The 24,253-nt window shown below is 40.9% G+C and overlaps 1 protein-coding gene across 1 annotated transcript in view; it reads right to left on the reverse strand.

The window, feature by feature from the left end:
- Positions 1-209: 209 nt before the first annotated feature.
- Positions 210-24,253, reverse strand: part of mtor (mechanistic target of rapamycin kinase) — an 88,986-nt gene continuing 64,942 nt past the window's right edge. The window contains exons 35-58 of the mRNA XM_083919474.1: positions 23,080-23,205; positions 22,240-22,371; positions 19,228-19,343; positions 16,163-16,280; positions 15,453-15,650; positions 15,065-15,165; positions 14,759-14,855; positions 14,061-14,159; positions 13,798-13,920; positions 13,484-13,666; positions 12,699-12,833; positions 11,329-11,503; positions 9,509-9,644; positions 9,180-9,327; positions 6,054-6,176; positions 5,520-5,602; positions 5,330-5,402; positions 5,169-5,243; positions 3,987-4,122; positions 2,159-2,224; positions 1,992-2,072; positions 1,692-1,772; positions 946-1,051; positions 210-624 (exon numbers count right to left, since the gene is read on the reverse strand). Coding sequence (XP_083775600.1) covers positions 609-624; positions 946-1,051; positions 1,692-1,772; positions 1,992-2,072; positions 2,159-2,224; positions 3,987-4,122; positions 5,169-5,243; positions 5,330-5,402; positions 5,520-5,602; positions 6,054-6,176; positions 9,180-9,327; positions 9,509-9,644; positions 11,329-11,503; positions 12,699-12,833; positions 13,484-13,666; positions 13,798-13,920; positions 14,061-14,159; positions 14,759-14,855; positions 15,065-15,165; positions 15,453-15,650; positions 16,163-16,280; positions 19,228-19,343; positions 22,240-22,371; positions 23,080-23,205 — 2,727 coding nt within the window. The 3' untranslated portion in view covers positions 210-608. The remainder of the gene's footprint in view (positions 625-945; positions 1,052-1,691; positions 1,773-1,991; positions 2,073-2,158; positions 2,225-3,986; positions 4,123-5,168; positions 5,244-5,329; positions 5,403-5,519; positions 5,603-6,053; positions 6,177-9,179; positions 9,328-9,508; positions 9,645-11,328; positions 11,504-12,698; positions 12,834-13,483; positions 13,667-13,797; positions 13,921-14,060; positions 14,160-14,758; positions 14,856-15,064; positions 15,166-15,452; positions 15,651-16,162; positions 16,281-19,227; positions 19,344-22,239; positions 22,372-23,079; positions 23,206-24,253) is intronic.

The raw sequence follows: 24,253 nt of genomic DNA on the forward strand, positions 1-24,253 counted from the left end.
GAGGCGACGTGCAGCGAAGGGCCGCAGGTCGGAGTCAAACCTGAGCTGCTGCAGCGAGGACTTCATCCCATGCCTTTTAACAGCAGGTGCGACCAAATGAACAGCATGTACTGTCGAATGAACACAGTGCGATCATAGTGGTATCTGTACAGGATTTAATGGCACACAGATGCCCATACAGTACATTATGATCATCTTAAATCCAATGTTACTTCTATCATTTCATGAGTAAACTTCAAAAAATGTTTAAGTTAATTAAAGGCGTAACCATGTTTGTCACATTAATACACAATGACACAACAGACTGGTGGGTTTTTCATACAGTGTGTGTAGTAAGAAATGTCATAAGTTATAACAATACGATTGCCGTGGAAAGCTTTTAGCAAGTGATCATGATGTTAAAAGCAGAGACGACGGTAAAAAAATGAGCTTTTTCGGATACTTTTCTCATAAACTTAGAACATGCCAGTGGAAAATTGTGTAATTCTACAACAATAATAAAACTGTTTCTTCTCAAAGGCTCTGCACTTCGTAGAGTCGAGTGCTTCTTCTCGGTTTGCCAGTGAGAAAAAGTGTCAAGTGTAAGTTCGTCTGCTGGAAACGGTTCTTCACCAGAATGGACACCTGAAGACAGAAAAAGTAATAATTCACTTAAGTCAAGCCTCGATGGCTGTCTCACTCCGCTTCATCTGTGATGTAGTAATACATTCTGAAATGTGGGGAAACCACAGCATGATGTGTGGACGGGGTTACTACAAACAAGCACCATATAAAAGCTGACATGACTGTACTTCCTGTGACGTATGCAATCTACTTTCACCATAATTTTGTTTGGCTCAGTCAACAGTTTTACGGTGGATTTCTGCTGCTCTGATTAAATCCGGAGGCAGAAAATACCAAACTGTCTGGCAAAAATTAAAAGCAAGCTCAAGCAGCAGTACTAACCATCCGATGTAGCACTGGCACAGGTTTTCATGTGACGTGGCTTGCTTGATGAGGAGCTCCACTTGTGTTGGCACGTCCAGTGTCTCATCGTGAGAGAAGTCTCGACCTGCGGGGGACAAACTCATCAAAGCACTAGACCTTTACCGGGAAGTTCAATCCGGTATGCCTTCTGTTTCAAGGACTTTAAACAGTGATGCTGAGGTACTTTTAGGACTGTTCAAGACCATTTCTCTACAGGAAGGAGGCGAGTTAACCTTCAGTATAATAATGGGACTAAAGAAACATCTGACATTTTTCTGTGCAGCATTTCTGCACTTAAGCATAGCGCTTTTTTGAGCAACTGAATAAAAAACAGAGAAAGAAAAGCCCCAGAATCCTCTACAATGTACTTATTTCACAATAAAGAGCTTTGGTTACATGGTAATTTACGATTTGTCAATTTACATTTGACCTGAGGAATTTTAACAAAGCTTAAAAGATATCTGTAGCCCATATCCTGCAGAAACATCTAGGGAAAAATATAATAAATAGCTGAACACTGAAAACACACAGCAGCTTTTTGTAGTACTACATCTATTTATTTAATGGTGTATTCGATTGGGAAGAATACAATATACACAGAAATGTACTATCACATGCAAGTATCATGGTGTTTAGAGTGGATGCTAGTTTGCAGCACCTGTCTCTCGAAGGGCCATTTATGAATCTATAAGTAGATCGTGCTTCTTGTGTGCTGCAGGACTCACCTGTGAGTTTGTCTCTCACTCTGTTGATAATCTGAATGGCTTTCTTGTTGAGGGCCTCGGGTTGTACCAAGCCATCTCCAACTAAACAACACACAAACGAGCTGCCATCAGCGATCACTAACAACTTGAGAAAAAGCAAGTGCAAGTGCTCTCTCCACGTCGAACCTCTTTCTGCAGCTCAAATCAAAGTCCCTTACAATAGCACAGCAGTTGCACCAATCATTCATGACTGCAGGAGAGCTCGCTATTGTAGTGGTAAAACAAGTGGAGAAATACTAGAATAATCCATGGATGACTCACTGAAGGAGTGGATGGACTCAGGCACTGTGGTCCCTGGTTTCTTGTGTGTGGTCTCTCCAAGGTCTATTCCCTCAAGAGCCTCTGCAGAGGAGACCGCACAGTCACAGGTTTAAACATGTTCAGACACTATTAAGCAGACCTTTCTACGGTTTGTAGCGTAGACTCACCCACTGACTGTCCCGCGGTGTACGAGTCTGTCCTGGTGCGGGAACGCTTGTTGCCTTTGGTGTTTGCTGTGGGTGAAACAGGACAGGTGAGTCTTTTCTTCCTTGACATCACAATTACCATATTTTATTTTTCTACCACACTGGAAGCAGCAGCAGCAGCATCGTTCTGACCTTTTCAAATGCAGAAGAATGAAGCAATATTCTGACCTTTACAAGAAGTTAAGACTATTCACTGGGAAACACTGATGTTACTACAAACAAAATCAATTTTGAGACTTTGGTCTATTAATCTTCCATAACATGTCTTATTTCAGATTAGTGGAAAGAAAATATTCATTGTACTACGCTTCTACACTTCCTCGTCTATTTGTGTCTGTCGATATCTCCTAGATTTACGAAAAACGTAATTTTTGAGGAATGGGAGGTTTTGCTGACAGTTTGAGAATCTAATGTTGTTACAAGATTTAGTCACAAGCTCTTTTTAATGCTTTTCATGGGTTAAAACTTTATAAAAACCCACACAGAGATGTAAAGATTCACCAATAGCACTGATTTATGAAGAAAAATAAAAATGACGAGTATACGAGGTTTCCGTCAGACAGCGAAGAATTTTAACTTATAATAAAAGAAAAATATTGTCTTAATGTTAGCAACCAACTGGGGAGGTTTCATGGTGATATCTATTGGTTAAACATTGAACTGTATTCACCTGGAGATCCTAATGGGGTGCAGATCATTCAGAAAGTGGTTACAGTAATGTAAAGGAAGGAAGAAAGAAATTGGGAGAAAACACTAATGGGCTTCTATCTAATGCACCCTGCAGTCCTTGTGCGTAAGTCAGAAACCATCAACAGTTAACAAACAGACCATTCGGGCACCAAATGGTGGTTTTATAATCACATTTTCACAAGGATTTTTGTAAAACAATTTCCTGCTTTTTATTAATTGAATTTAAACACAAATTCCTGGATCATTTTTATTTCTTCAAACAAATCCTGACCCATCATGGATAATATAAGTGATGAATTCTACCGTTGCTGACGCCAGGTCTTGCTTAAAGCAACCTTGACGATATGAGTAGAGCGAACGCCAGAGAAATTCATTCACTTGAATTTAACCATCGACCTTTAGATGTCTACACCGCTTCTTTAAGCGTTTGGTCAATTTCTCTCCCAAATACGAGTCAAATAGATTTCCGTTTGACTCCTGAGACAGCCCTTCAGTGTTTTAGCCCTTTCTCATTAAACTTAATGCTCCAAACTCTCAACCACCTCAAAAAAAGCTGTTTCTACTATAAGTGGAGTCATTTGCACTGACCATATATATTTTTCTAGGTTAACAAGGGTTCCCACACCTTTTCCAAGATCAAATTCAAGCACTTTCAAGGTGCATTTTTAAGCTTTTCCAGCACCTTACAGCTGTGGGCAATTACATATTTCAACAAATACATACATGTTGAAAACTATTATTTTTTTAATCACATTAAAAGAGATGGCATTATGCTACAAACCACTAAAATTGTGTTTTGTAATGCATTGAAATGAATGCAACTCCTATGCGATAGCTATTTGTTTTGTGTTGGATACAATTTCAAGCATTTTCAGTTACTTTATCCAATATTCAAACATTTTTCAAACCTTGAAAGCACAACATTAAAATTCAAGCATTTTCAAGGATTTCAAGCGCCTGTACGAACCCTGTAAAACATCAAGTGTTTATGTCATGGGATGCTTTTGTGGTTATTTCAGTGTGCCAAGTGTCATTTGTCTGTTGCCTATGTTCCCCACTGAAGCTTTGACCTGAAAGTGAACAGCTGATGATCACTTACTGTCCATGAGCCTCCAGTTGAGCAGCGGGTCGTAGACGAAAGCCTCCAGCACAGCCATGACACTGTCCCTGTGCTCCCTCAGCACCTCCATTACTGTGTGGCATGTGATCCGATAGTTACCGTCCAAGCCGGTCACCTGCAATCAGACGAGAACGAACCTCAAACATCACACGGTTATGTTTAATACTAGTGTCTTTGGTAGTTGAGAGTAGAGATGGGAATTGATCAGACTGAATTGACACCAATGCCATTATCAATTCTGCCCTTTTTGATTCCTGACCAATGTTCTGTGTGTAATAAAAGTAGGCCCACACATGTTTGCTGTTTTAATCTCTGAGTCTGAACAGTGTAGAAGAATTGAGAGAATATCTGTACAGTGTTCGTTTTCCTTTTGGTTTTCTGAGTCAAAGAAAAGAATCTGCTACGCCTGCCTGTGTGGTGCTAATGTCATTCTAACAGGATATTTATCCTCAGTAACAGGGGTGCTGCTCGCTTAGGAAGCGGTGCCACTCGTGAGTAAAGTGTCAAAAACGTGACATTTACTGCAGGTGTTTCCACCCTTTCAAAAACGATTTTACAACCATTACGAGCTGCACTGTTGTCATCTCTCTTTGTGAAATGAAGCCACGTTTTGGTACGTTTCTTCCACTCCGCCATGTCTCCTGTTTCAAAGAGCGTAGACGCATGAGTTGGATGTCATTGTTTTGCAATGTCCAGCTGTCAGGGAAACATGAAACTAATAAAAAGGAGTTGATAACCTTGGAGGCATACAATCGGACTATTTGGAACTGGTTCTCGATTCCCATCCCTTCATTGTGCTTTAAACACTTTTTAATCCCATTTCAGTGACTTATTTAAGAGATAATACAAATTCAACCTCTTACAATATTGAATCTTAATTCTTAATGTTTTCATTTGTAATTTATTTCCTTCATTGCTCATTTAAAAACGAAGCACAGTGAGTCATGACTTCTGATAGAACGCTGCACACTTGAAAGAGATTAATTATTATTCTGACGAAAAAATACAGGAGGCAGTGTGAGGGATTTTAACAGTTGCAGAAAAAACTAAAACTTAAGAGTCAAAAGATGTTTTGACTTTCCAAGCTGAAGTGAAGATTCTTTCGGCTGCTTACACTTTCTATGTGTTTATCACAGAGTGAGATACGGCAGAGTTGCATACCTCCATGGCGTTGGTCAGCATCCTCGTCAGTCTGAATGGGATCTTTTCAGGGAACTTCTCTCTGGTCATGGCGACCTGTTGAAAGTTGTAACGAGGGTCAGTCTCAGACGTAAAAATGTGTAAATGATGTTATTGAAAGAAAATCTCAAATTTCTTCTCACCTCAAAACAGTCTCCAAAGTCAATGTGGAGGATCTTTCCACTTAACCGATCTAACATCAAGTTGGATGGATGCCTAGAGAAAAAACATAATTTCCTTATTAATGTCTTTTGCTAACTGTCATTATTATTATTATTATAAAAATGTGTTTGAAATAATGCAATACTTAAATCTTTTGGCTGAGAAACTCACCTGTCACCCAGTCCGAGGATGTAGCCCACCATGGACATCACAGCCAAGGAGCGGGTGTAGTTGGTCCTCCTGTCGAACCACACCTGGAGGAGAGATAACATCTGCATGATGAGAGCTGCTCTGACTCACAATATTAGAGCAGTACTGTGTGGATAATGGCACAGAAATCTCTGGCATCGTTCCAGATCCTTTCACATACAGAACACACAGTACTAATGTTCCTAAAAATGGATTCAATTTGAAGGTCTGTTGTTTAAGTCCTGCCAAGTCATTGCTTTAGAAAGTAGGGCACACAACGGAGAAAACAGATTCTTCAGTTTTATTTAAACACCACTGCCTTTGCCTCAGTAATTAGAAAATGAGAGTCTGGATACACTTCTCCTCACTATGCATGAAATGAAAACAGTCTAGCCTCCTGGAAAAAATGTTCCCGTATGTGATCATTTCTATAAATGAACACTCTTGACATTTTACCACAGAAACAAAGAAATGTGAGGAGGGATGCTGAAAAGCCCACAAAAGTACACTCGTCACCTCAGAGCTGGGGCTCTTCAGCCACAAGAGCTTGGCCAGGTCATCTCCGGCTGTGTTGTTGACGGCATGCTCAAACACCTCCACTTTCTCCATCAGTGTCAGGTGGTCGTAATCTGGGGCCATCTGAAATACACAATTACAAAAACACACTTCATGTGTGAACAAAAACATCATGCTGTGAGTTAAACCAAGTTAAACCAAAAACAGCAACATTTAAACACTCCTAAAAGTGAATGGAAGAGTTCAATGAATGTAACATACAGTATGTCAATTTCTGCCTCTGGGGGTCTCTCAATCAAAACAATAACAAAACGCGCCGCTGGTGATGTGGTGAACCAGAGTGGGATTAAGGGACTTCTTGTCTTCATTACAGACAGCTTCTCCGGGTTAAGATTCCTTCAGAGTTCATCTTTCAGGAGGATTTTACCACAGAGGTCTGGGCTGGACGGATTAATACGGTTAAAAACACTGAATAAAGCAGTTTGACATTAAAAATCAGGGTTTCTCTGACGGCTGCGAGCTGAACTGCCGCTTACGTTTGCTCAGCTTTTTCCTCTGATAACCTGTATAAAAATAATCTGAGAAGATCCAGATGTCCCCAAAACATGATTTCCAAAAGATGATTAAAATACTTTCGTGTTCAACATGTTCACACATCTGCATTTATTTTGGGGGCTGCTAATTTTCTGCCTTTAATGTACTATGTATTGATCACAGCTACTGTATCATGTGCTTTTGAAAGGTTAATATAATTTCAAGAATATCAGATCAATTATGTCTGTCACAGACCGTTTGTCCTGAAGGAGAGTTTGAGAGAGCAGAGCACTTGACTAATTATTGAGCCAAAATGTCCAGTAAATATCTTAAACTAAACTTTAAAGAATGTAGATGAATCTAAATCCCAGGTATGTATTAAAAACAGATTAAGTATCAGAAAACAAACAAGACGTTACATGGTCTGTGTCGGTTGACACAAGGGTTTTTTTCTAGAAAATCTGACCAAGTTGCAGCAATAACTTCACTGCATGGTAACAGGTACTGTTGTAAGAAAAGTATGGAAGACAACGTGTGCAGTGGTCCTTCACCATCTCTAGTGACGCAGAGCTCAAACTAAACTGAAAAGGAAAATAAACACTGAGCATCAGACAAAAGAGATGCACACGTGATCACTGTTAAGTCTGAGAGTTTTTTTGTGAACATTGCTGTGGCAAAGTGTTCCACTTTATGTTTCATTATGCATGTCATTTCTCCTTTTGCATAATCTCAATAAAGTATTTTCAAAAAGTGAGTTCCCTGCACACCTGAGGCACAACAGAAAATAACTGGAATAATGTTTTACATTTAATGAAGTTTTAGATAAACACAGTGACACTCCAGAGGAGCACAATCGATCATTGTCTCACTCTCCCATCTTCATCATATTTCATCTAAGACTGATTAATGGCCTGGCTGAGTGAATGGTCAACTTAATATCTTGCCAGTTAGAAGGCTTAAACTGAATGCAATACATCATTAATAACACTATTAGTAAATTGAAAAACAAAAAATCTATTATTCAAAATGTGCCAACGGAAGAAAATGTGTGCACAGGACTCATTTCCATTAAAGGTTTAGTTACATCCCCCCCCTGTTCATTTACAGAGGGTCATTGCCTCTTCCTCCCTATTAGATAGACGCTTGATCTTATTTAAATGGAAGGCTGCTCCAAGTCTCCTCCATCACACCACCATTGGATTAGGGACGTTATGCAGAATGTTAAGTTGGAAAAAAATCAGATGTACCCTTAACGGCTCCATCAGCAGATTCTACTAAACCTGGGACCCTCTGATATCTTATGTGAACGATTCACCGGGTCTGGAACTGGATCTCTGTCTGTTTATACCTTCCCACGGTTGGTCCTGTAATAAGGAAAGTTAGGTGCACCTTCCACCCCCCCCCCCCCCCACCCCCAGCCTTTTTCCCCCTTTCAGTTTAATATAACTCTTCAAATTTTTCTTTTTACTATTATTCTTTTTGATATGTATTTATTTATCTTATTTTATATCCGTCTGTTGTCTGTGACAAGTCTGTCAGGTTGTTTTTGGGTTTGGTCTGTCTTTGTGGTTTTTTTTTGTTGGGATTGTTTTTGTATGGTTATTATTAAAATAGAGAATATGATGTTTTGATGTTTTATATGATAATTGGAAAATTACAAATAAAGTGTAAAAAAAAAAAAAAAAGATTTAGTTGCATTAATTTGTTCTCTCATCTGAGTGAATTTAGCCCCTGCATGTGTTTAACTCCACAGGACATGTTTTGGTTCAATTGTCACCGTTATTGATGAAGCTAGCTGCTAAGCAGGCGTCTTTGAAAATATGCCCAGACAAAGGGATTGTTGTTCATTTTCAGTTGGGTTATTTCTTTATCCTGTGATTAGAGGATTACTGACAGGGAGACATTTCCTGCTTGTCTACTCACAGTCAGACACGGTCTGATGTTTTTCATCCTGGTGACCAGTAAATCATTTCACAATTGGACATGATGCCATCACGACACTTGAACTTCAGTCCTATCTTTCTCCTGTAGTCTTCTTCAGTGTCCAGTTCTCAAACTACAGTGAATGTCAGGGTCTTAACCTGCTCTGTCTCTGCTTCCATGTGTCATCTGAAGCACTTTCACTTCCTGTCATAACATTTTAGTGAGGAAGATAATTGGGCCTTTCTGTGGCAAAGATATTTAGTTTAGTCATGACAATTAAGGACTTGTGAATGTGTTGTCATTAAAGAGTAATTGGTATTCATCAATAAAATCACTAAAAACAGATGCTTTCTCAGCTTTGATGAATCCATTTAGTATTTACCGTGGATGCTTTATATGAACATTTCCAAACGTTTTATACAGGGCCAACTGTTGGAAGACAACAGTGAATAACATGCAAGGACATAAGCTCATTTACACATAAATGTGTATTTAATAACAGGGCGTAATTAAAATCCATCCTGGGAATGCACTGTAACTGTTTCTAGCATCTTAATGTTGCCAGGTGAATTAACTGAAACTCTAATAATGTATAAAAACACATTTGTTGGCAGGAAATGCATATTTGAAGTGTTTACAGAGACCTAATGGATGTTGGTGGTTCCTCACCCTGAGCATGATGCGATGTTCAATGTTGAGCAAAATCTTTTTCTTCTCTCTGTAGTCTCTTATGAGAGCATGCAGGGTGTCACAGTGGGGCACCCAGCCAATCAGGCCTGAGTTTGTGGACAGGGGGATCACTGCGTAGCGCTGAATGCTGATGAAGGACACACAAAGACAAGAAAACACAAACAAACGCAAAATTCATTGCCACAGTTTCATCGTCCATAACCAGGAACACAACTGTTGGGGAATATCAAAGTGTGTGCGCTCTAAACGTGTGAAGTGTAGTCTACCTCAGAGTCCGTGTACGTGTGTGAACATGACTGTGTGTCTACCTGAGGTTCTTGCGTAGGGACGCAGGGTCGTTGGCCAGCAGTGTGTTGACTAGACCAAACAGCTGCATGACTCTCTCGTCCTGCCTCAGGTCCTCGTGGCCCTTCAACAAGAACATGAACTCGTGGCCATTGCTGCCTGCAGAGGGCACCGCAAAACACAACATTGATATACAGCACTGTTCTAAAAAAGGGTTAAATATAAGAATAGTTATATGGCTGGATTTGGCTGTACTGGCTGTTCTCAGGGTGCTCGCCTGCTGCTTCGCAGCTGCATCCCCATTAACTTCGCTCAAAGCAGCGTCTGGTGAGTTTGAGCAGGCAATTAATGATTTCATATGAACCCCATCACTCCTACAGTAAGCTTGATCCCGGTAATCCCTCACTTAATGGTCACCGTGGTTTGGAATGGCACTCCAAAACAACACATACTGTATGAGGGGTTGTGGTAAAATAATTCTGCCAAGAACAGACACGTGGCTTTATAAGAACATTCTGAAAGTACCTTGTGAAGTTCACATCAAGTTCTTTTGAACTGGCCAAGGCATTTTTTATATCAACTTATCCAGAGCGGAAAATATGCATCTATGCACTGGATGAACTGTGGCATTGACTCAATCCTCTTCAGCAGAATGACAGTGAGGAAAATGTATTAACTTATCTGAAGTACAGACAATGTCAATCTTCTTATTGTTCCGCTATCTGGTACTGTCAACAATATTCTAAACAGAGCACATTACAATTTCACCCACACCGTATTTATCATACTACATTTAATGGATTTAAGTGACACCTCGAGTGGAAAGAGTTGGACAGAGTTGGACAGAGTCCCTGTATTTTCCTCAGTGTGCTCCTAACGACAACCCCAGTAAGCAATGTATTGTGAGTCACTAGAGGGACAGAGCGCTGACAGTAAATCTAAGCGGCCTGTAGTGGCTGACAGGTCTTAATCTGAAGTCTTGCTCCAGAGGTCAGTTGATTTATTGGCTATCATCTTTTACAGAGTACGTCGTGTAACACTGATGGGATACATCAGAACAAGGTATCACAGTGTGCAGTGGAAAAGAGTGAAGTAGAGCGAAGCATTTGTGATTGATAATCTGCAGATTTGGCTTCAAGACAAGGTGACTTTACAGTGCTGTGCCATTTTAGAAGCACTTCAGTGTTGTATTTCATATCGCAAAGCAGAGTAGGGGACAAAATGTCAGAATTATTTATGTCTGAATTCAAATTAATGCCAATGGATGCCGGTGTTGGGAGGATTCCTGACAAATCGATCTGACCCGCATGCACCATTTCTCTCTGGATAGAAAATGAAAACGACATGTTTGGTTTTTAAAACTATACTTGTATTTACTTTATTGGCCCTTATTTGTGTCTGTATCATCCATTTTAAAAATAAAAAAAACGAGAAAGATCACATTACTTGTTTGGACCTTTGTAGAACTCAATAGAAAAGAGAATTTCCCCCAAAAAACATGTGTCATGATGTGTGCTCCCTGTCCTTTGTGCTTTTAGTAAGTCATTTTTGTGCTTTTTAGTTAATGACAGGTTTAAATTTGCTTCTGTTTGGAAAGAAGAATTTTTATTCTGGTGTATTATCCACACACAGAGCTTTGCCATGACTGATGAATTCAAAACTAATAGAGGCCTTGGAGCTGTTTGTTGTTTGGGTTAAGATTCCATTAATATTGAATTTTCTCTAATGCGACGGCCCACGCCTGCTGAAAGCATACAACTCTGACTACAGATATTCTTTCATCTATTTTCATAATATAATGGGTTCAGAGCCCAAGACCTGTGCGGTTTTCTGCTAGTCTTACCCATGATGGTGAGCTTGCGTGGGCGCTGTTTGGAGGTGATGACCTGCAAGGAGGGGGCGATGGACTGGATGCGAATGATGGGCTGGTTGGGGTCGTAAGTGCCTGGTACAGCCAGCTCCAGGTCACGACACATCAGCAGCTTTGGAGACACATATTGTAGCTCCAGGGAGGTCAGCTGCGTGAAAGGTTGATAAGGTGGGGATGTGACACAGGAAGAGACAATTAGTTTAAAGTCTGTTGTATAAAAGAAAAAAACTGCCAACAGTGCCTCAACCAATATGCAGTGTGTTACAGACAGACATTCGCTCATATCCAAGTATCCAAGTCTTATGTGCAAAACGTTGTTTATACACAACTTTTAATGAATCACTTCACTTTTCATGTCTCCATCAATACCTTAGATTAATCCTCTGCTTGTCAGCATCCAACCATCACTGACTTAAACTGCATCAAATCCATTCCAATGCTATTACGGTTGCATTCTGAATACTGATGTTTGGCTACTTCATCACAGCCTCACCATGCTGTGGATCTGCTGTTTGGATGCATCCTGGAGAGGGTTTATTTCTATGTTAATGCCCTGAGGGGGAATAAAATGCTCCCAGCATGTTATTATGTCGCTGTGTATTTCATGCTGCTTACTGTAATGTCACAGTAGGGAGCCTGACAGCAGGACTGTGCCACAATGTCAAATAGAATTGCCATCTCCATTTGCGAGAGCTCCTGCAAGAACTGTTTTTAATGTCACTCTTGGACGACACGATGATCGCTGCAGGGAAAGACAATTTCATCTTCGGTCCGGAAGCAACAAAACCTGTGTACATAAAGTTAAAGCCATCTACTCATGACTTACTAAACTGATTCTAAGTAGACCTCCTGTGTATCTGAATAGTGTTTCTGTGTTTAAGCTCATAAAGACAATACCCGTGTATACGGATCATTAAGGAAATATTAATGTGCATGTTATCATATCCCTCTGTTTGTAATATAAGAGAGCGTTTGTAAAAGTATTAAGAATCAGAATAAGAAATACTTAGTAGTATTAAGCTACTTAGTATATTTAGCTACTTATATACTTAGTAGTGAGTAATTATAAAGAAAACCGATGTTTACTATTGTATGCTGAGTGTATGATATCAAAATAGCCCATGATGTTCTGCCAGTCCTCTTTGACTTCCATCACTGTCTTCTCACATAGTTAAACATCTTTCAGCACTATTTTTGTAATCTTGTTTATATGACTTAACTCAGAGAAGGAAGATGAAAGATTGAGGAGCCTAAGAGAGTTTTACATCCATGTACATAAAGTAATGAGGTTTATAAGAAAAAGTACAACAGATTCAGTGTAGTGACTCCATGGTTTAACTCACCTGTGGCAGCTGTTTGGAGATGCGTCTGAAAACATGGTAGTAGAGGTCCCAGGCCTGGGTCAGGTCTTTCACGTTTCCAGAGCGCATGTACTTCCTGCACCAGTCCTGAGCCTCCATCAAGTCCCTGCCGTAAGCCTGGAGCATGAAGTGAGACAAACACACTCTGTCTCTGGACAATGACTCATTCAACTAATGAAAACGGTCGGCCAAAGCAGGACTATAAAACTGAATGTCAAGGCATTAAACTCTACACTGTTCCAACTTTATTAATCTAGGATTTAGGTAAGTATTTTGTATTTAATAGCGCACATCTGCAAAGGCAGTCTGAATGGAAACATCTGAACAGAGAGCATGGGTTGCTGCTTAGACTCATGGCTGTGAAGTAAATAGTCCTGTGTAGAAACTCACACTGGTGGTGAGTACATTTTACAGTGAATATAAAAACCTTCACCCATTGTTTAACATTGTGAATTAAGCTTTTTTTTTAATTTAATCAACAGAAAACAATGTTTTTAAAGTGAAAACACATCTAAGTCCCACAAAAGAGCACTTTCACCTTCCAGTAATTAAATGTTCCTTTAGTGAATTTAAATGAGAATTTCCACTGAATGTCTCAACAAAAGATTTCAAAAACCACGGCTTATATTGTGGCGTTATTTTTGCACACAAGACTGTTGTTGTGCGACTTTGAGTCCATGCTGGACAGGAGATATGCAGAGGCTTTAGTTTCTGCTGTTACACGAAACTAAACTCTAAATTCAATGCCAATGTGAGATGGCACGCACCTGGTTAAAAGAGGTCTCTTTGAGGGTCTGTGGTCCCCTCTCCATCATGGCATGTAGAGGCTCCAGCACAGCAAACATGCCCTTGACGTTGCGCTCGCCAAAGTAAAGACGTGATGCCTCTTCAAGACCCTCGTGCCACATCTCGTGCCACAAGATGGCCACTCGGATTAGCTCTTCACTCACCTGGGTGCAGAAAAACAAAGATTAAGAGGTTGGACTGTTCTCTCTTCGTGGGAAAGAGCTACATTTTGGACTACTTGAAGTTTTCTACCCTTATTGAGTAATGATGAATAGAAATGATTGAATCTCTGTACCATGATGGCCTGCTGAACCAGAGTGTTGCAGTGTTCACACATGTTCTTCAAGATCTTGTTAGCAGCATTGTGGCGGGCTGTGGTGGTGGACTTTGAGGCTACAGTCAGCGGGTAAATCAAAGCCTGGAGGTGAACAGAGGACAATCCAACAATCACTGACAGTACTGCTTTAAGTTAGGGTTTTTCTGATAGCGCTATTAGAAATGCCTCCAATAGTGAAGAAAGAACATCTCTATTTTAAGTTACCATTGGCGCAGACTTACTTGTGGATGATACCGTCCAATATCTGTTAGCAGCTGGTGGATGAGGCGACCCACCAGGGCTCGTGGAGTGTCGATTCGAGCTATGAGCTGAGGGATCACCTGCACAGGCAGAGAGATAAGAGTATTAAGAAAAAAAGAAACCTGGGTTTACCTGTGAATTATAAAATATAGCATTGACACAATAACTGCTCATATCAGCAAGAACTGACAACACAGTATTTTTTTTGTTGCTTCACACTGATATACGGTTGTTGCAGAGTAATAAATAAATACTTCTCTTTTCCATTCACTGTTTAACTGCTGGTTTTCTATGTCAACCTTTCGTTTTTTCAAAGTACAAAGAGACATTATGGTGGTGATTTAACCTTGGATTGCAAGCAAAAACGAAGGAAACGATTGCAAGAACAACAGGGGCAAAGAGGAGCGATAAAGAAGTACACTAAGTCCATTAAGCGGGAGTGCGCGGAGTGTTGTGGGAGTGTACAGGAAGCATGTGAGCAAGTCACCCAGCGTGTTGAGTGCGCCAGTAACCAGGGTTACCCATTTACCCAGCCCAAACCCTCCCACTTTCACATATAGAACAATTTTTTATCTCTAGGCTAACTGTGTGTGTGTGTGTGTGTGTGTGTGTGTGTGTGTGTGTGTGTGTGTGTGTGTGTGTGTGTGTGTGTGTGTGTGTGTGTGTGTGTGTGTTTTACCTGTAGCCAGGTGTCTATTTGAATGGTCTTAATACCCTCCACCAGGCCTTCATTCACTTCAGGCCAATGCCCATAGTCAAACCACAGAGTCAGAACCCTGAACAGTACAAAAAATAAAAGATAAAAAATTAATCAGAATCTTTTCTTTGCTTTATTATTAAGGATAGTGACATAGTGCAATCACAGTCAACCACTAGAGGTCCTCCTATCCTCACGCTCCACGGCTGCTGGGTCTCTTTTAATATGGGTGCAGTAATTTTGCTTGGACTACTTGCACAGTGTGTGCGTTACAGTCGTTTAACTCACCTGAGTGTGTCCTGCAGGTTATTTCCTCTGGACAGGGAAATGGAGCGGAAGAAACCTTGAACGGCAGGAACTGTGTACAGGAGCAACGTCTTCGAGAGGTCCTGTGGAGGGACCGCACACAAAAATGCTTTTTCCAGCCGAGAAAAAAGCTATTCTGGAGAACGAACTGTGCTGTTGGCAAGGTCTGATAAGTCACTATAATTCAGTGGTCAAATTTAATAATTTTTATAATATATAATCAGTACTTGGGACAGCTAAGATTAAGCAAAACTGACATGAATTGCGCAGGGATGTCTTTAAACTTGTGTTTTTTGAGTAATTATTTTAACCTTGGTTGGATTAAGGACAATACTTGATCACTGATGTGAAAAGGCCTTAATTCTCTCACCTCATTGACCTTTTTCTGTCCCGGCGAGGGCACAGGACTGTGGTCAGTGCTGTCAATCTCACTGTCGCTGTTGCTGGCTTCACTATTAGCACTGGCACCACTAGCGTGTCGCAGCTTCTTCTTATCATCACGTCCTTGGTTTTGGTGTTTGTAGTGCAACACCGCCTCGAAGTTCATCACCGCCCAGGCATGCCAGGCCTGCAGAAAGATGGTGCATACTGAGTGACACTGGAATTCTAAGGAGTGGTAACTGGAAATAACTTGCACGTTGACGTCATTTTCCAGTTTACTGAGGAACCGATACTTCCCGGGGGGCTCTAATTATTCATATACAGACATTATGAGTAGGAGTTCGTGAAGATGGATGGGAAGAGGAGTAAACATTAGTAAAGTGATATTGTAGCCTGCAGCAAAGGCAAAGACAAGAAGAGGCATAGCTGGTTTTAACTCTTCCATCAGCTCATATCTTTGATGCATCAGAAGAGGCACAAGTATAATAATCTGATGATAAAATAAATGAGCCGTTCGCAGGCAAAAACCTAAACCTAAACAAACAATGATGTGTTTGGTTAAAGGGCAATTGAATGGGTTCTAAGGTTTCTCTGGTGACACACCAGTGCCAGAGCAACCTTCTGCAGACACAGCTGGGATTTTACTGCGACCAGAGAAGTCAGAAGTGAAAGGTTAAGAGTTAAAAGGGAGATACTGACCTTGTACCAGTTGCGGTCATGCTCAGTGGAATGGCTGTAATACTGCAGAACCTTGGGGATGGTGCTCTCATTGATGCCTTGTAGACTGAGCTGCCACTCACCCAGCTTCAAGAAACATCTACATAAAGGAAAGAGCGAAAAAGAAAGACAATAGGGGACATTTCAGCTAAGATCCTTTGAATGCCTGCTTTTCTATCCAACAACATTGATTTTTACATTTCTACTTTCTTTAAGAAAAAATGCCTAACCTGCTGTGGCATTTTTCTCAGACCATTTGCAAAAAAATGAAGTGGTACCCAACCAAAGAAGCTCCTGTGACAAGACCTAGAACTTTCTTCTATAAATTAGTTGACATTTCCTGCAACTAAACACATAAAAAACCCATCTAAGGTATTTTAAGAATGTAAAAGTCTGAGGGCAGAGTTGTTAATAGAAGTTCTGCTGTAAAGACTACAACAACTACACTGTAACTAAGTGACTACAGGACAACATTAGCAATAGGGAATTAAAGGCACATACATGAGTTTATAACCATGCCTATGTTGTCATTGCTTACAGAGAATTTGGCAGTGACTTTCAGTACACCCGAAGGGCTGTCAATTACAAGGAGTGAAATTAATGATACAGGCCTTGGACATAATGCAGGTATGTATCAAAAGTATCACTACCTAACGCAGCAGTGTATTTATCCGCTGAAAGGTTCTGGGCTCACATTCGGGGATTTTCAATTATCCGAATCCTTCCTTTAATTGAACCTGACAGTGAGCTCTGTGACATCCCTTAGCTCCATCGATCAATCCACAAACACAGATGCTACACAGGGTTCATGGGGCCAAGACGAAAAATTCACATATAACTACGCTAAACTGTATTGTCGACCCATCCACAAGCAGTCTGAATACTGTTTGCAGAGGACCTCCAATAAATTGTCATTCGGGATTATGTAATTTCTTCTGAGTGCTTTTCCATGCGAGCGTACAGCTTGGGTTCAGCAGGTCTGTGCCAAACTGTTTCAGTTTGAAGTGTTTGTCCTTGTGATTCCTCGGTCGGGATGATAAAGTTTGACTTGATTTGGATACTGTTAACAGGTTGAACTTGTGGAGAAGAAGCAGGAGGAGGATGGGGTGTTCGGGGACGTTGGAACAACATGTTTTTTAAGAAAGGAGACGCCAGGGTTATTGATCCTAATAGCAGTGAAATGACACTGGATTCTTTGGGGAGAGGGTGGAGGCATCCATGTGATCGTGTGGATGAGTGTGTCTGACTGTGCAGTCCAGGTGTGCTCCATACCACACATCTGACCTGTATTCATGAAAGTGTGTCAGCACGTCTGGAAGGGACCCATCCTGACTGACATTACACAGGTGTTTTCCCCAACATGCATTCCTCACACAGACAGGGTCACTGTCTGGAAGATGCAAACGTGCAAAAAAGGACCTTCCGCCTGCTGTCACGCTTGTGTGTTGTCATTTATGATTTATGAGATGGGCGGGTGCACAAGACTTGTGTGTTTGTGCACAAGATCAGATGAGACTACTGTATGATTTGGTGTAAAAGGATTATACCTGTCTCCTCACAGGTTGCACCTCTTACTTGTTTGGAGTCATTTGACTATCACATACACATACAAAATGAAGTGCAGTCAAAGTGAAAACTCTCCTGCACTGGAGAGTAGTTAACATTCAAACCTAAATGAGACAGCTTTAGATATCCTCCTCAAATATTTTCATGAGCCCACAAGAGCATGCAAACAACAAGACTTTGAAGTCATTCCCAGCAATTTTTGGGAATACAAAACTTTCCATTCTCTAATCCCCTAAATCAGCGTCTATAAACACATGATAGTTATTTGAATGTCACGTTATTTAAAAATCTGGTGTTGTTGTTGACAACTGCTCGAAACAGACTCCAGGGGAAAGATGCCAAGGCTATGCCAGGGCTGTTAGCTGAAGTTCAAAAGGACCGAGTGGGAGAAGTGTAGGAGCAAACCACCAGCACTGTGGACGAGACACACCTGGTCTGTGATCCCTGTAGGCACTGTGCCATGTTCGGTTTGTGATAAGTAGCTGTGTGGGACAAACTGCCAAAAGCGGTGGTTTTAATTGAGAAGTCTGAGGCGAGACATCCAGAGAATCTGGCCAGTTTTGAAAAAGACCACAAGATGTCAATGGAATAATAAAAAGGTGTTATGCCAGGCTGGGTCATGCTCATGGAAAAGGAGCTGAACGTACCGCACATGACCCTCTGTGTTTACAACACAAGGGCACAAAATACGTGGTCACTTTTTCCCTCCGTCAGCATGTTGCTTTGTGTTTTCTCCATTATGCTGGAATGGGTGTACTGAGGCTGGAACGGAGGTACTTCTGAGACATAAACCACATCTAAGTGTATAATGACACACTGGCATTCCCCTCAGCAGCTTCACTAGTGTTATGCACCAAGGAAGAAAAGCCGTGGAGTCCGTCTCATCTGTGCATCCATCTGCAGAAATAAAATGGGAGTTTTCTTCAAAGCACTGACGGCAAATTCACAATGGATTGCGGCTGCTGATACTGTAACACCATGAACTGCGCATCACTTGCAGCCGTTATGTGGCCCGTTTCAAGTTTTGCAGCTGAGTGCAATTATCCACTTGGCAAAGAATGAATGTTGCCTTTGCACCTAGAACACAGTAGACAGGACAATGGCAGAGTGAAAAAGAAAAATGAAATGTCCAGAGCACGAGCTACAGGTCCTGACCGACGAGGTGCAGAGGCATTTCCATCAAATCTTTGTGAAAAGGACTTATTTGCAAAGGAAAGGGTCAAAATTAGCCAAATGTTATTTAAATATGTGCAAAAAACACAGGTAGAGAAGATGCTATTTAATTGGCAGCCTTGATGATGAGACAGTGAGCCAGCATGAACAATAGCAGGACCCTGAAGCTAAAGCCATCTTCAGCCATCATTCATTTAATGATTATTAACACCTGTGCTTTTCCTGCTGTGACATTAGTATATTGTTAATGAAAAATGTTTATGAGGTGGTGAGCTTCTTCTACTGTGTGCTCCCAGAAAAGAGCAGACCTGGCCATCAGTTTATGGAGCTCCTGCTTATGCTGTTGGTCCTCGGCTGCAATGGCGTGCTGGGCTTGCTGCTGCATCCCTTGCACAAAGTGCTGCATGTGCTGGAAGGCATCAATCTGGAGAGAGACAAAACAAATACCAACAGCAGGTAAAGACTCTGTAATTAAGGGAAATACGCAGTGGTCCTTTCTGAAATCGCTTTGAATTAAATACAAGCATGCGATTTGTGATAAACAGTGAGGAGACGGTGCTACTAGCACACTTATCAATCTGACAGTCTTGCCAGACATGGCATAACTACATGGTATTATTGCTTGTGACAATCTTACTGCTTCTACACAGCAGACTAATCCTGTCTAATACTGGACAGAACAACAACAGGCACTATTTTCTGTTCATATTAGTGTTGCTGGACTCACTGGGGAAGATCCTGTTTTGGTTGCTTGAACTCAATTACAATTGTGACATGGTGTTGTCTGATCCGGCCAAAGTAGAAGCAGCATCTGCTACATGCCAGGCAGCTTGCACAGATTTAGGATGTTGTCCACAGTGGAGAAAATTAGGGACGGGTATACTGTGAGCATGAGACAAGATCCAGATGGCATACATTCTATGGCCAGCATTTTGTATCTGTTTCACATGAAGTTCTAGAAAGGTTCGCGTGTATGATTAACTTTAAAATAATATATCAGGACAGAAATGTGAAACATTACTGTAGAATTTGTATCAGAAACTATTCAGGCTCTGATTTGTAAGTAATTAAATTCTAATCCTATTGCATGGTTATGACTCCGTAGCATGGTAAGCGTGCTGTATGTGTGTGGGGGTGGGGGGCGAATGGTGAGCAGTGCAGCTGGCCCTAGCAACAGCAACGCTTAGGCTCACACTTACCTAAGTTCCCTAATGAGACCTGCACTCTGGAGCCACAAACACTATTCAACACCTGGCAATAAATGTGGGTGTGTTTATGTGTGTTTCGGGGTGTGTATTCTGTGTCAATGTGCCTGTGCTTGTGCCTGTGTGCCTGTGTGCATGTGTGCGCCTTTGGACAAATGGCACAGGGCAGTGCAGTTCAATCCCCGGCTGCTACAGTATAATGTTAGGTCATCACTGCTGGTAGCTGAACGTTTGGAAGGTGTTCTTGTGCTGGATGGTAAGCCACAGAAAGCACAATCCATTCTTTGCAAACACTATTAATACCAGTATCAAGTGAGGCTTACTTCATCCACTATTGCCATGGAAACAAAAGATTAAAAACAACATGATTCCAAAGCTAACAGTTCAGTAGGTCTAACTGATCGACTCGAGCTTTTATAAGGGAAGATGCGAACCTCTCCAAAGTTACACAAGACTGAGCTATATTTATGAGTAAGTAAGTGATGCAAATTCAACCCAACTGCAATATCTGTAAGCAGCTGCAAATCCTGAAATACTGTAAGTCTTTCAGATCAATCACGTCAGTGACACTTTCCAATATTAAAGGTCCTATATTATGCTAATTTTCAGATCATTATTTGTATTTTTGGTTTCTACTTGAACATGTTTGCATGCTTAAAGCACATTATTTTCCCCTCGGTCTGAATATAAGTGTCTGTATCCACGATCCGTTTAAAACGCTCCGATTTAGTGCCTGTCTTTTTAAGTCCCCCTCCGGGAGAGAAGCCCAAGTCTGCTCTGATTGGTCAGCATTTCCAGATTTTCTACATCTGCGCTCTGGGCTTCTCTGCGCTGTCACTGCAGCGGGGATTTATTAAAACGGCCCATTCTACCTATATATAGTAAAGTTGTGACATCACACCTGTAAGGAGTCCTCGAACCAACTACGCTAAAAGTACATCTTTTCTTCCTCGAACTATCATTATATAATAGTCACCGGTGAATTCTTGTAAAGTTCTTTTTTTAATGATCACAGAACTCCTCTTCGTGATCCTGGTGGGACTGATTAATTGATCTAGACAATAAAATCACTAAGCTGGTTGCAATTTAAATGTTCCTTTTAAAGGATGTAGCTTGTTGGTGTTAATGTTTCTCAGGCTGTTTCCCTCACAATGTTAAATTAATTAGCTGTTTATGTCGCCAATCTTCGAGTAATTTAAACCCTCCTTATCCAACATATTTCAAACTCTGATTGTTGCCTCATGTTGCACAAAAACCTTCATATAATAACCATCAGAAATCTTTAAAGCGGACATGTTGCTCTGTGCTCCTAAAAAAGTACTGCCTGTACCTTAGTCTGGCATGATGACATACTGTATATACAGATTTTTTTAATCATAAAAAATCATAATTATATTTGAGTATATGTCAAATATAAATCCAAGCACACTGTACATACTGTTTACAATGTCGTATCCACCTCATGTTACATTATTCATACCATATTCATTCCAGCACCTTTTGCATGTTGGTGTGTGTGTGTGTGTGTGTGTGTGTGTGTGTGTGTGTGTGTGTGTGTGTGTGTGTGTGTGTGTGTGTGTGTGTGTGTGTGTAATGTGTTTCAGCTCTGTTTGTCTGTCTGTCACCAGGATTACAGAAAAACGACTGGCCTGATTTTCATGCAACTTGGTGGGATGATGTAGCCTGGGCCAAGGAAGAACACATTAAATTTTGGAGCAGATCAGAACCACAGGGCGGATGCACTTTCGTCAACACTACCAGATAGGGCATATGTGGTGAATTCATGTGGTGTGGGAACAATCAGATAAATGAGTTCCTGACTGGGAAAGTTCACACTGCATTAACATTGTGAGATAGGGCATCTCTTGGCAGAGGTCTGCGCTCTCAGAGTACCCTTCTAGTTGTCCTTGTTTTTAGCTGTATGTCTATTTCTGTGTAAATACACAGAGAGCAATGAAAGAAAAAAAAGAGTCCAGTTCCTTGTATGCGTTGACGTTCTTGGCCATTTAAATTGCTTCTGATCTGATTTATGACTAATATATAACTAATAAACAAAAATGACAAAATGTCGATTATAAACCATTGACTCAACACAACACGTTTGTTTGCTCCTACCTTGCGTGCACTCTTCCACATATACTTCATATAAGCATAGGTGACATGCGGGTGGGCTGTGGGCAGCGGGTGATCAAGCTGCTTGGAGGGGTCGACACCCAGAAGGAGTACCAGGGTCTTATGGGCCAGGGCCTGGAGGGACAAAGAGGGCCACATTCAGTAAAGGTTTACAGTTTAATAAGAACCCAGAAGGGTTTTAGGGACCCAAATCCACAAAGTGCTTGAACTTTTACAATAATAACATTTGTTTTTTTTTAAAGTAAAAAATGCCAAATAGGTCAGTGCATGAGTAACGGCTAAGGATTGTGTGAATAAAGAGCATTTTAAAAGACAAAGAGAGACAGAAAGTCTTAGCGGGGTCATTTTTTCCAAACCTTTGTAATCACATTTCCTGCTAAGTTTGACGCTGGCCAATCACCTCTCGTTTTTTAAGTGACATCATAGTTGGGGATTCTGCAACTTGAGTGTGTAGAGAGAAAAAATGGCGGATTGTCTGGCATCCGTTGCAATCAATTAGAACAACAGTGAGGTAGAGGATGGAAAATTGCACCACTTTAATTGTGCAGATATGCAGACTCAGGTTTCTAAACAGTGTGATTGAGGGTGCTGTTACTTTCATCAGCGCCAACTTAAAACAGGTTGAAATGAAGTTGGATTTCATGGCTGGAGTTCATGCTTGCACTTAACTCAGCTTCCCTTTTTTTCCATTTGACAAGACCAATTTAATCAGCTCTGATTTATTCCTCCTGAATGTTATGGGATTATAATTAATTATGCATGATCAGGGGTCAGGATTTGAGGAGACCAAGGGGCTTTGTGCAAACATGTCAATGTACTGACCAGGCGTCCGCTCTTGCCGCAGAGGCTGGCATACTTCAACCAAGTCCTCATGTCCTCGTGGGGGCTAATAACAAGCGATCTAACCATCAGGATCCTTTGCCAGTCCTCTACGATACGTTGACAACCCTAAAGAAAAACACACAAAGATCACATGGGACAGACGGTTAAATGCTTTACCCTTTTGGTACTGCCTTCAAAGAGAGGAACCTACTCGTTAAACTTTAGAGAATGAACACACGTGAGAGAGGGGTACAGTTGAAACCCAGGGGGGCTACTAATACTGCCAGAGGTCTCTGTCTTAAACATGTCCACACGTGAGTACATATTCACGTGCCAGAAAACTGGTCTGTTTTCATATGTCTGTAAATACCATTAGCTGACTTTTCCGATTAAATATTCTCTCAACCTCGACCTTCTCATTGTGATATAACAGTGCTGCAGGGTTATCCAGCTCTGATGAAAAATGTGCTGCATAATCCTCTCTGTATGATTTGAATTCAAGACATATCTACAGGGGGTTCACAAAATATAAACATTTCATGAAAAAGGATGCAACTTGATTATAACAACAAAGCTACAGGGAAGGGTAATATTAGGTTGCACGGCAACAGCAGCAACAAATGAGGTCTTGAAGAACTTTTTAACCAACATCATAACTAACAAAGAGTTTCAAAGATAATACAACCCATCTTTGTGTCTGAAAAGGGTATCGCAATTTTCCAAACCCATCATTCAATTTGACATTTGATTTTAAAGGTCACATTTTGATTCAATTTAAACTTTTTTTACTAGCACTGACAGCTATGCCATTTTAAGGCACCTGGATGCACCAGGAAGACAAAATCACCGATCCTGCTTTTGATGATCAAAATTTTAATTAAATTTAGATACATTTTTTATTTATAATGAAAATCGTGATACCCCTAGTGTCTGACGTGTTTAACTAACTTCCTGTTTAAGTTCTTTTCATGAAGTTTTGACCTTTTCTGAAAGTTTTTTGCTGTATTCCTTAGATGGCAAAAGTATGTAGCAAAGTATGTCGGGACGAGTCTTTTTTCGTAATCTGTTCACAGGCGGGAATTAAACATCACACTTTCTGAAGGGGGCTTAACATGATGGGATAAAAGGCTGAGTGCAGGTAGGATGTGCCAGGAGCTGTGTTCAGTGATTAGAA

The sequence above is a fragment of the Echiichthys vipera genome (assembly GCF_963691815.1).
Source record: "Echiichthys vipera genome assembly, chromosome: 9".
Classification (NCBI taxonomy): domain Eukaryota; kingdom Metazoa; phylum Chordata; class Actinopteri; order Perciformes; family Trachinidae; genus Echiichthys; species Echiichthys vipera.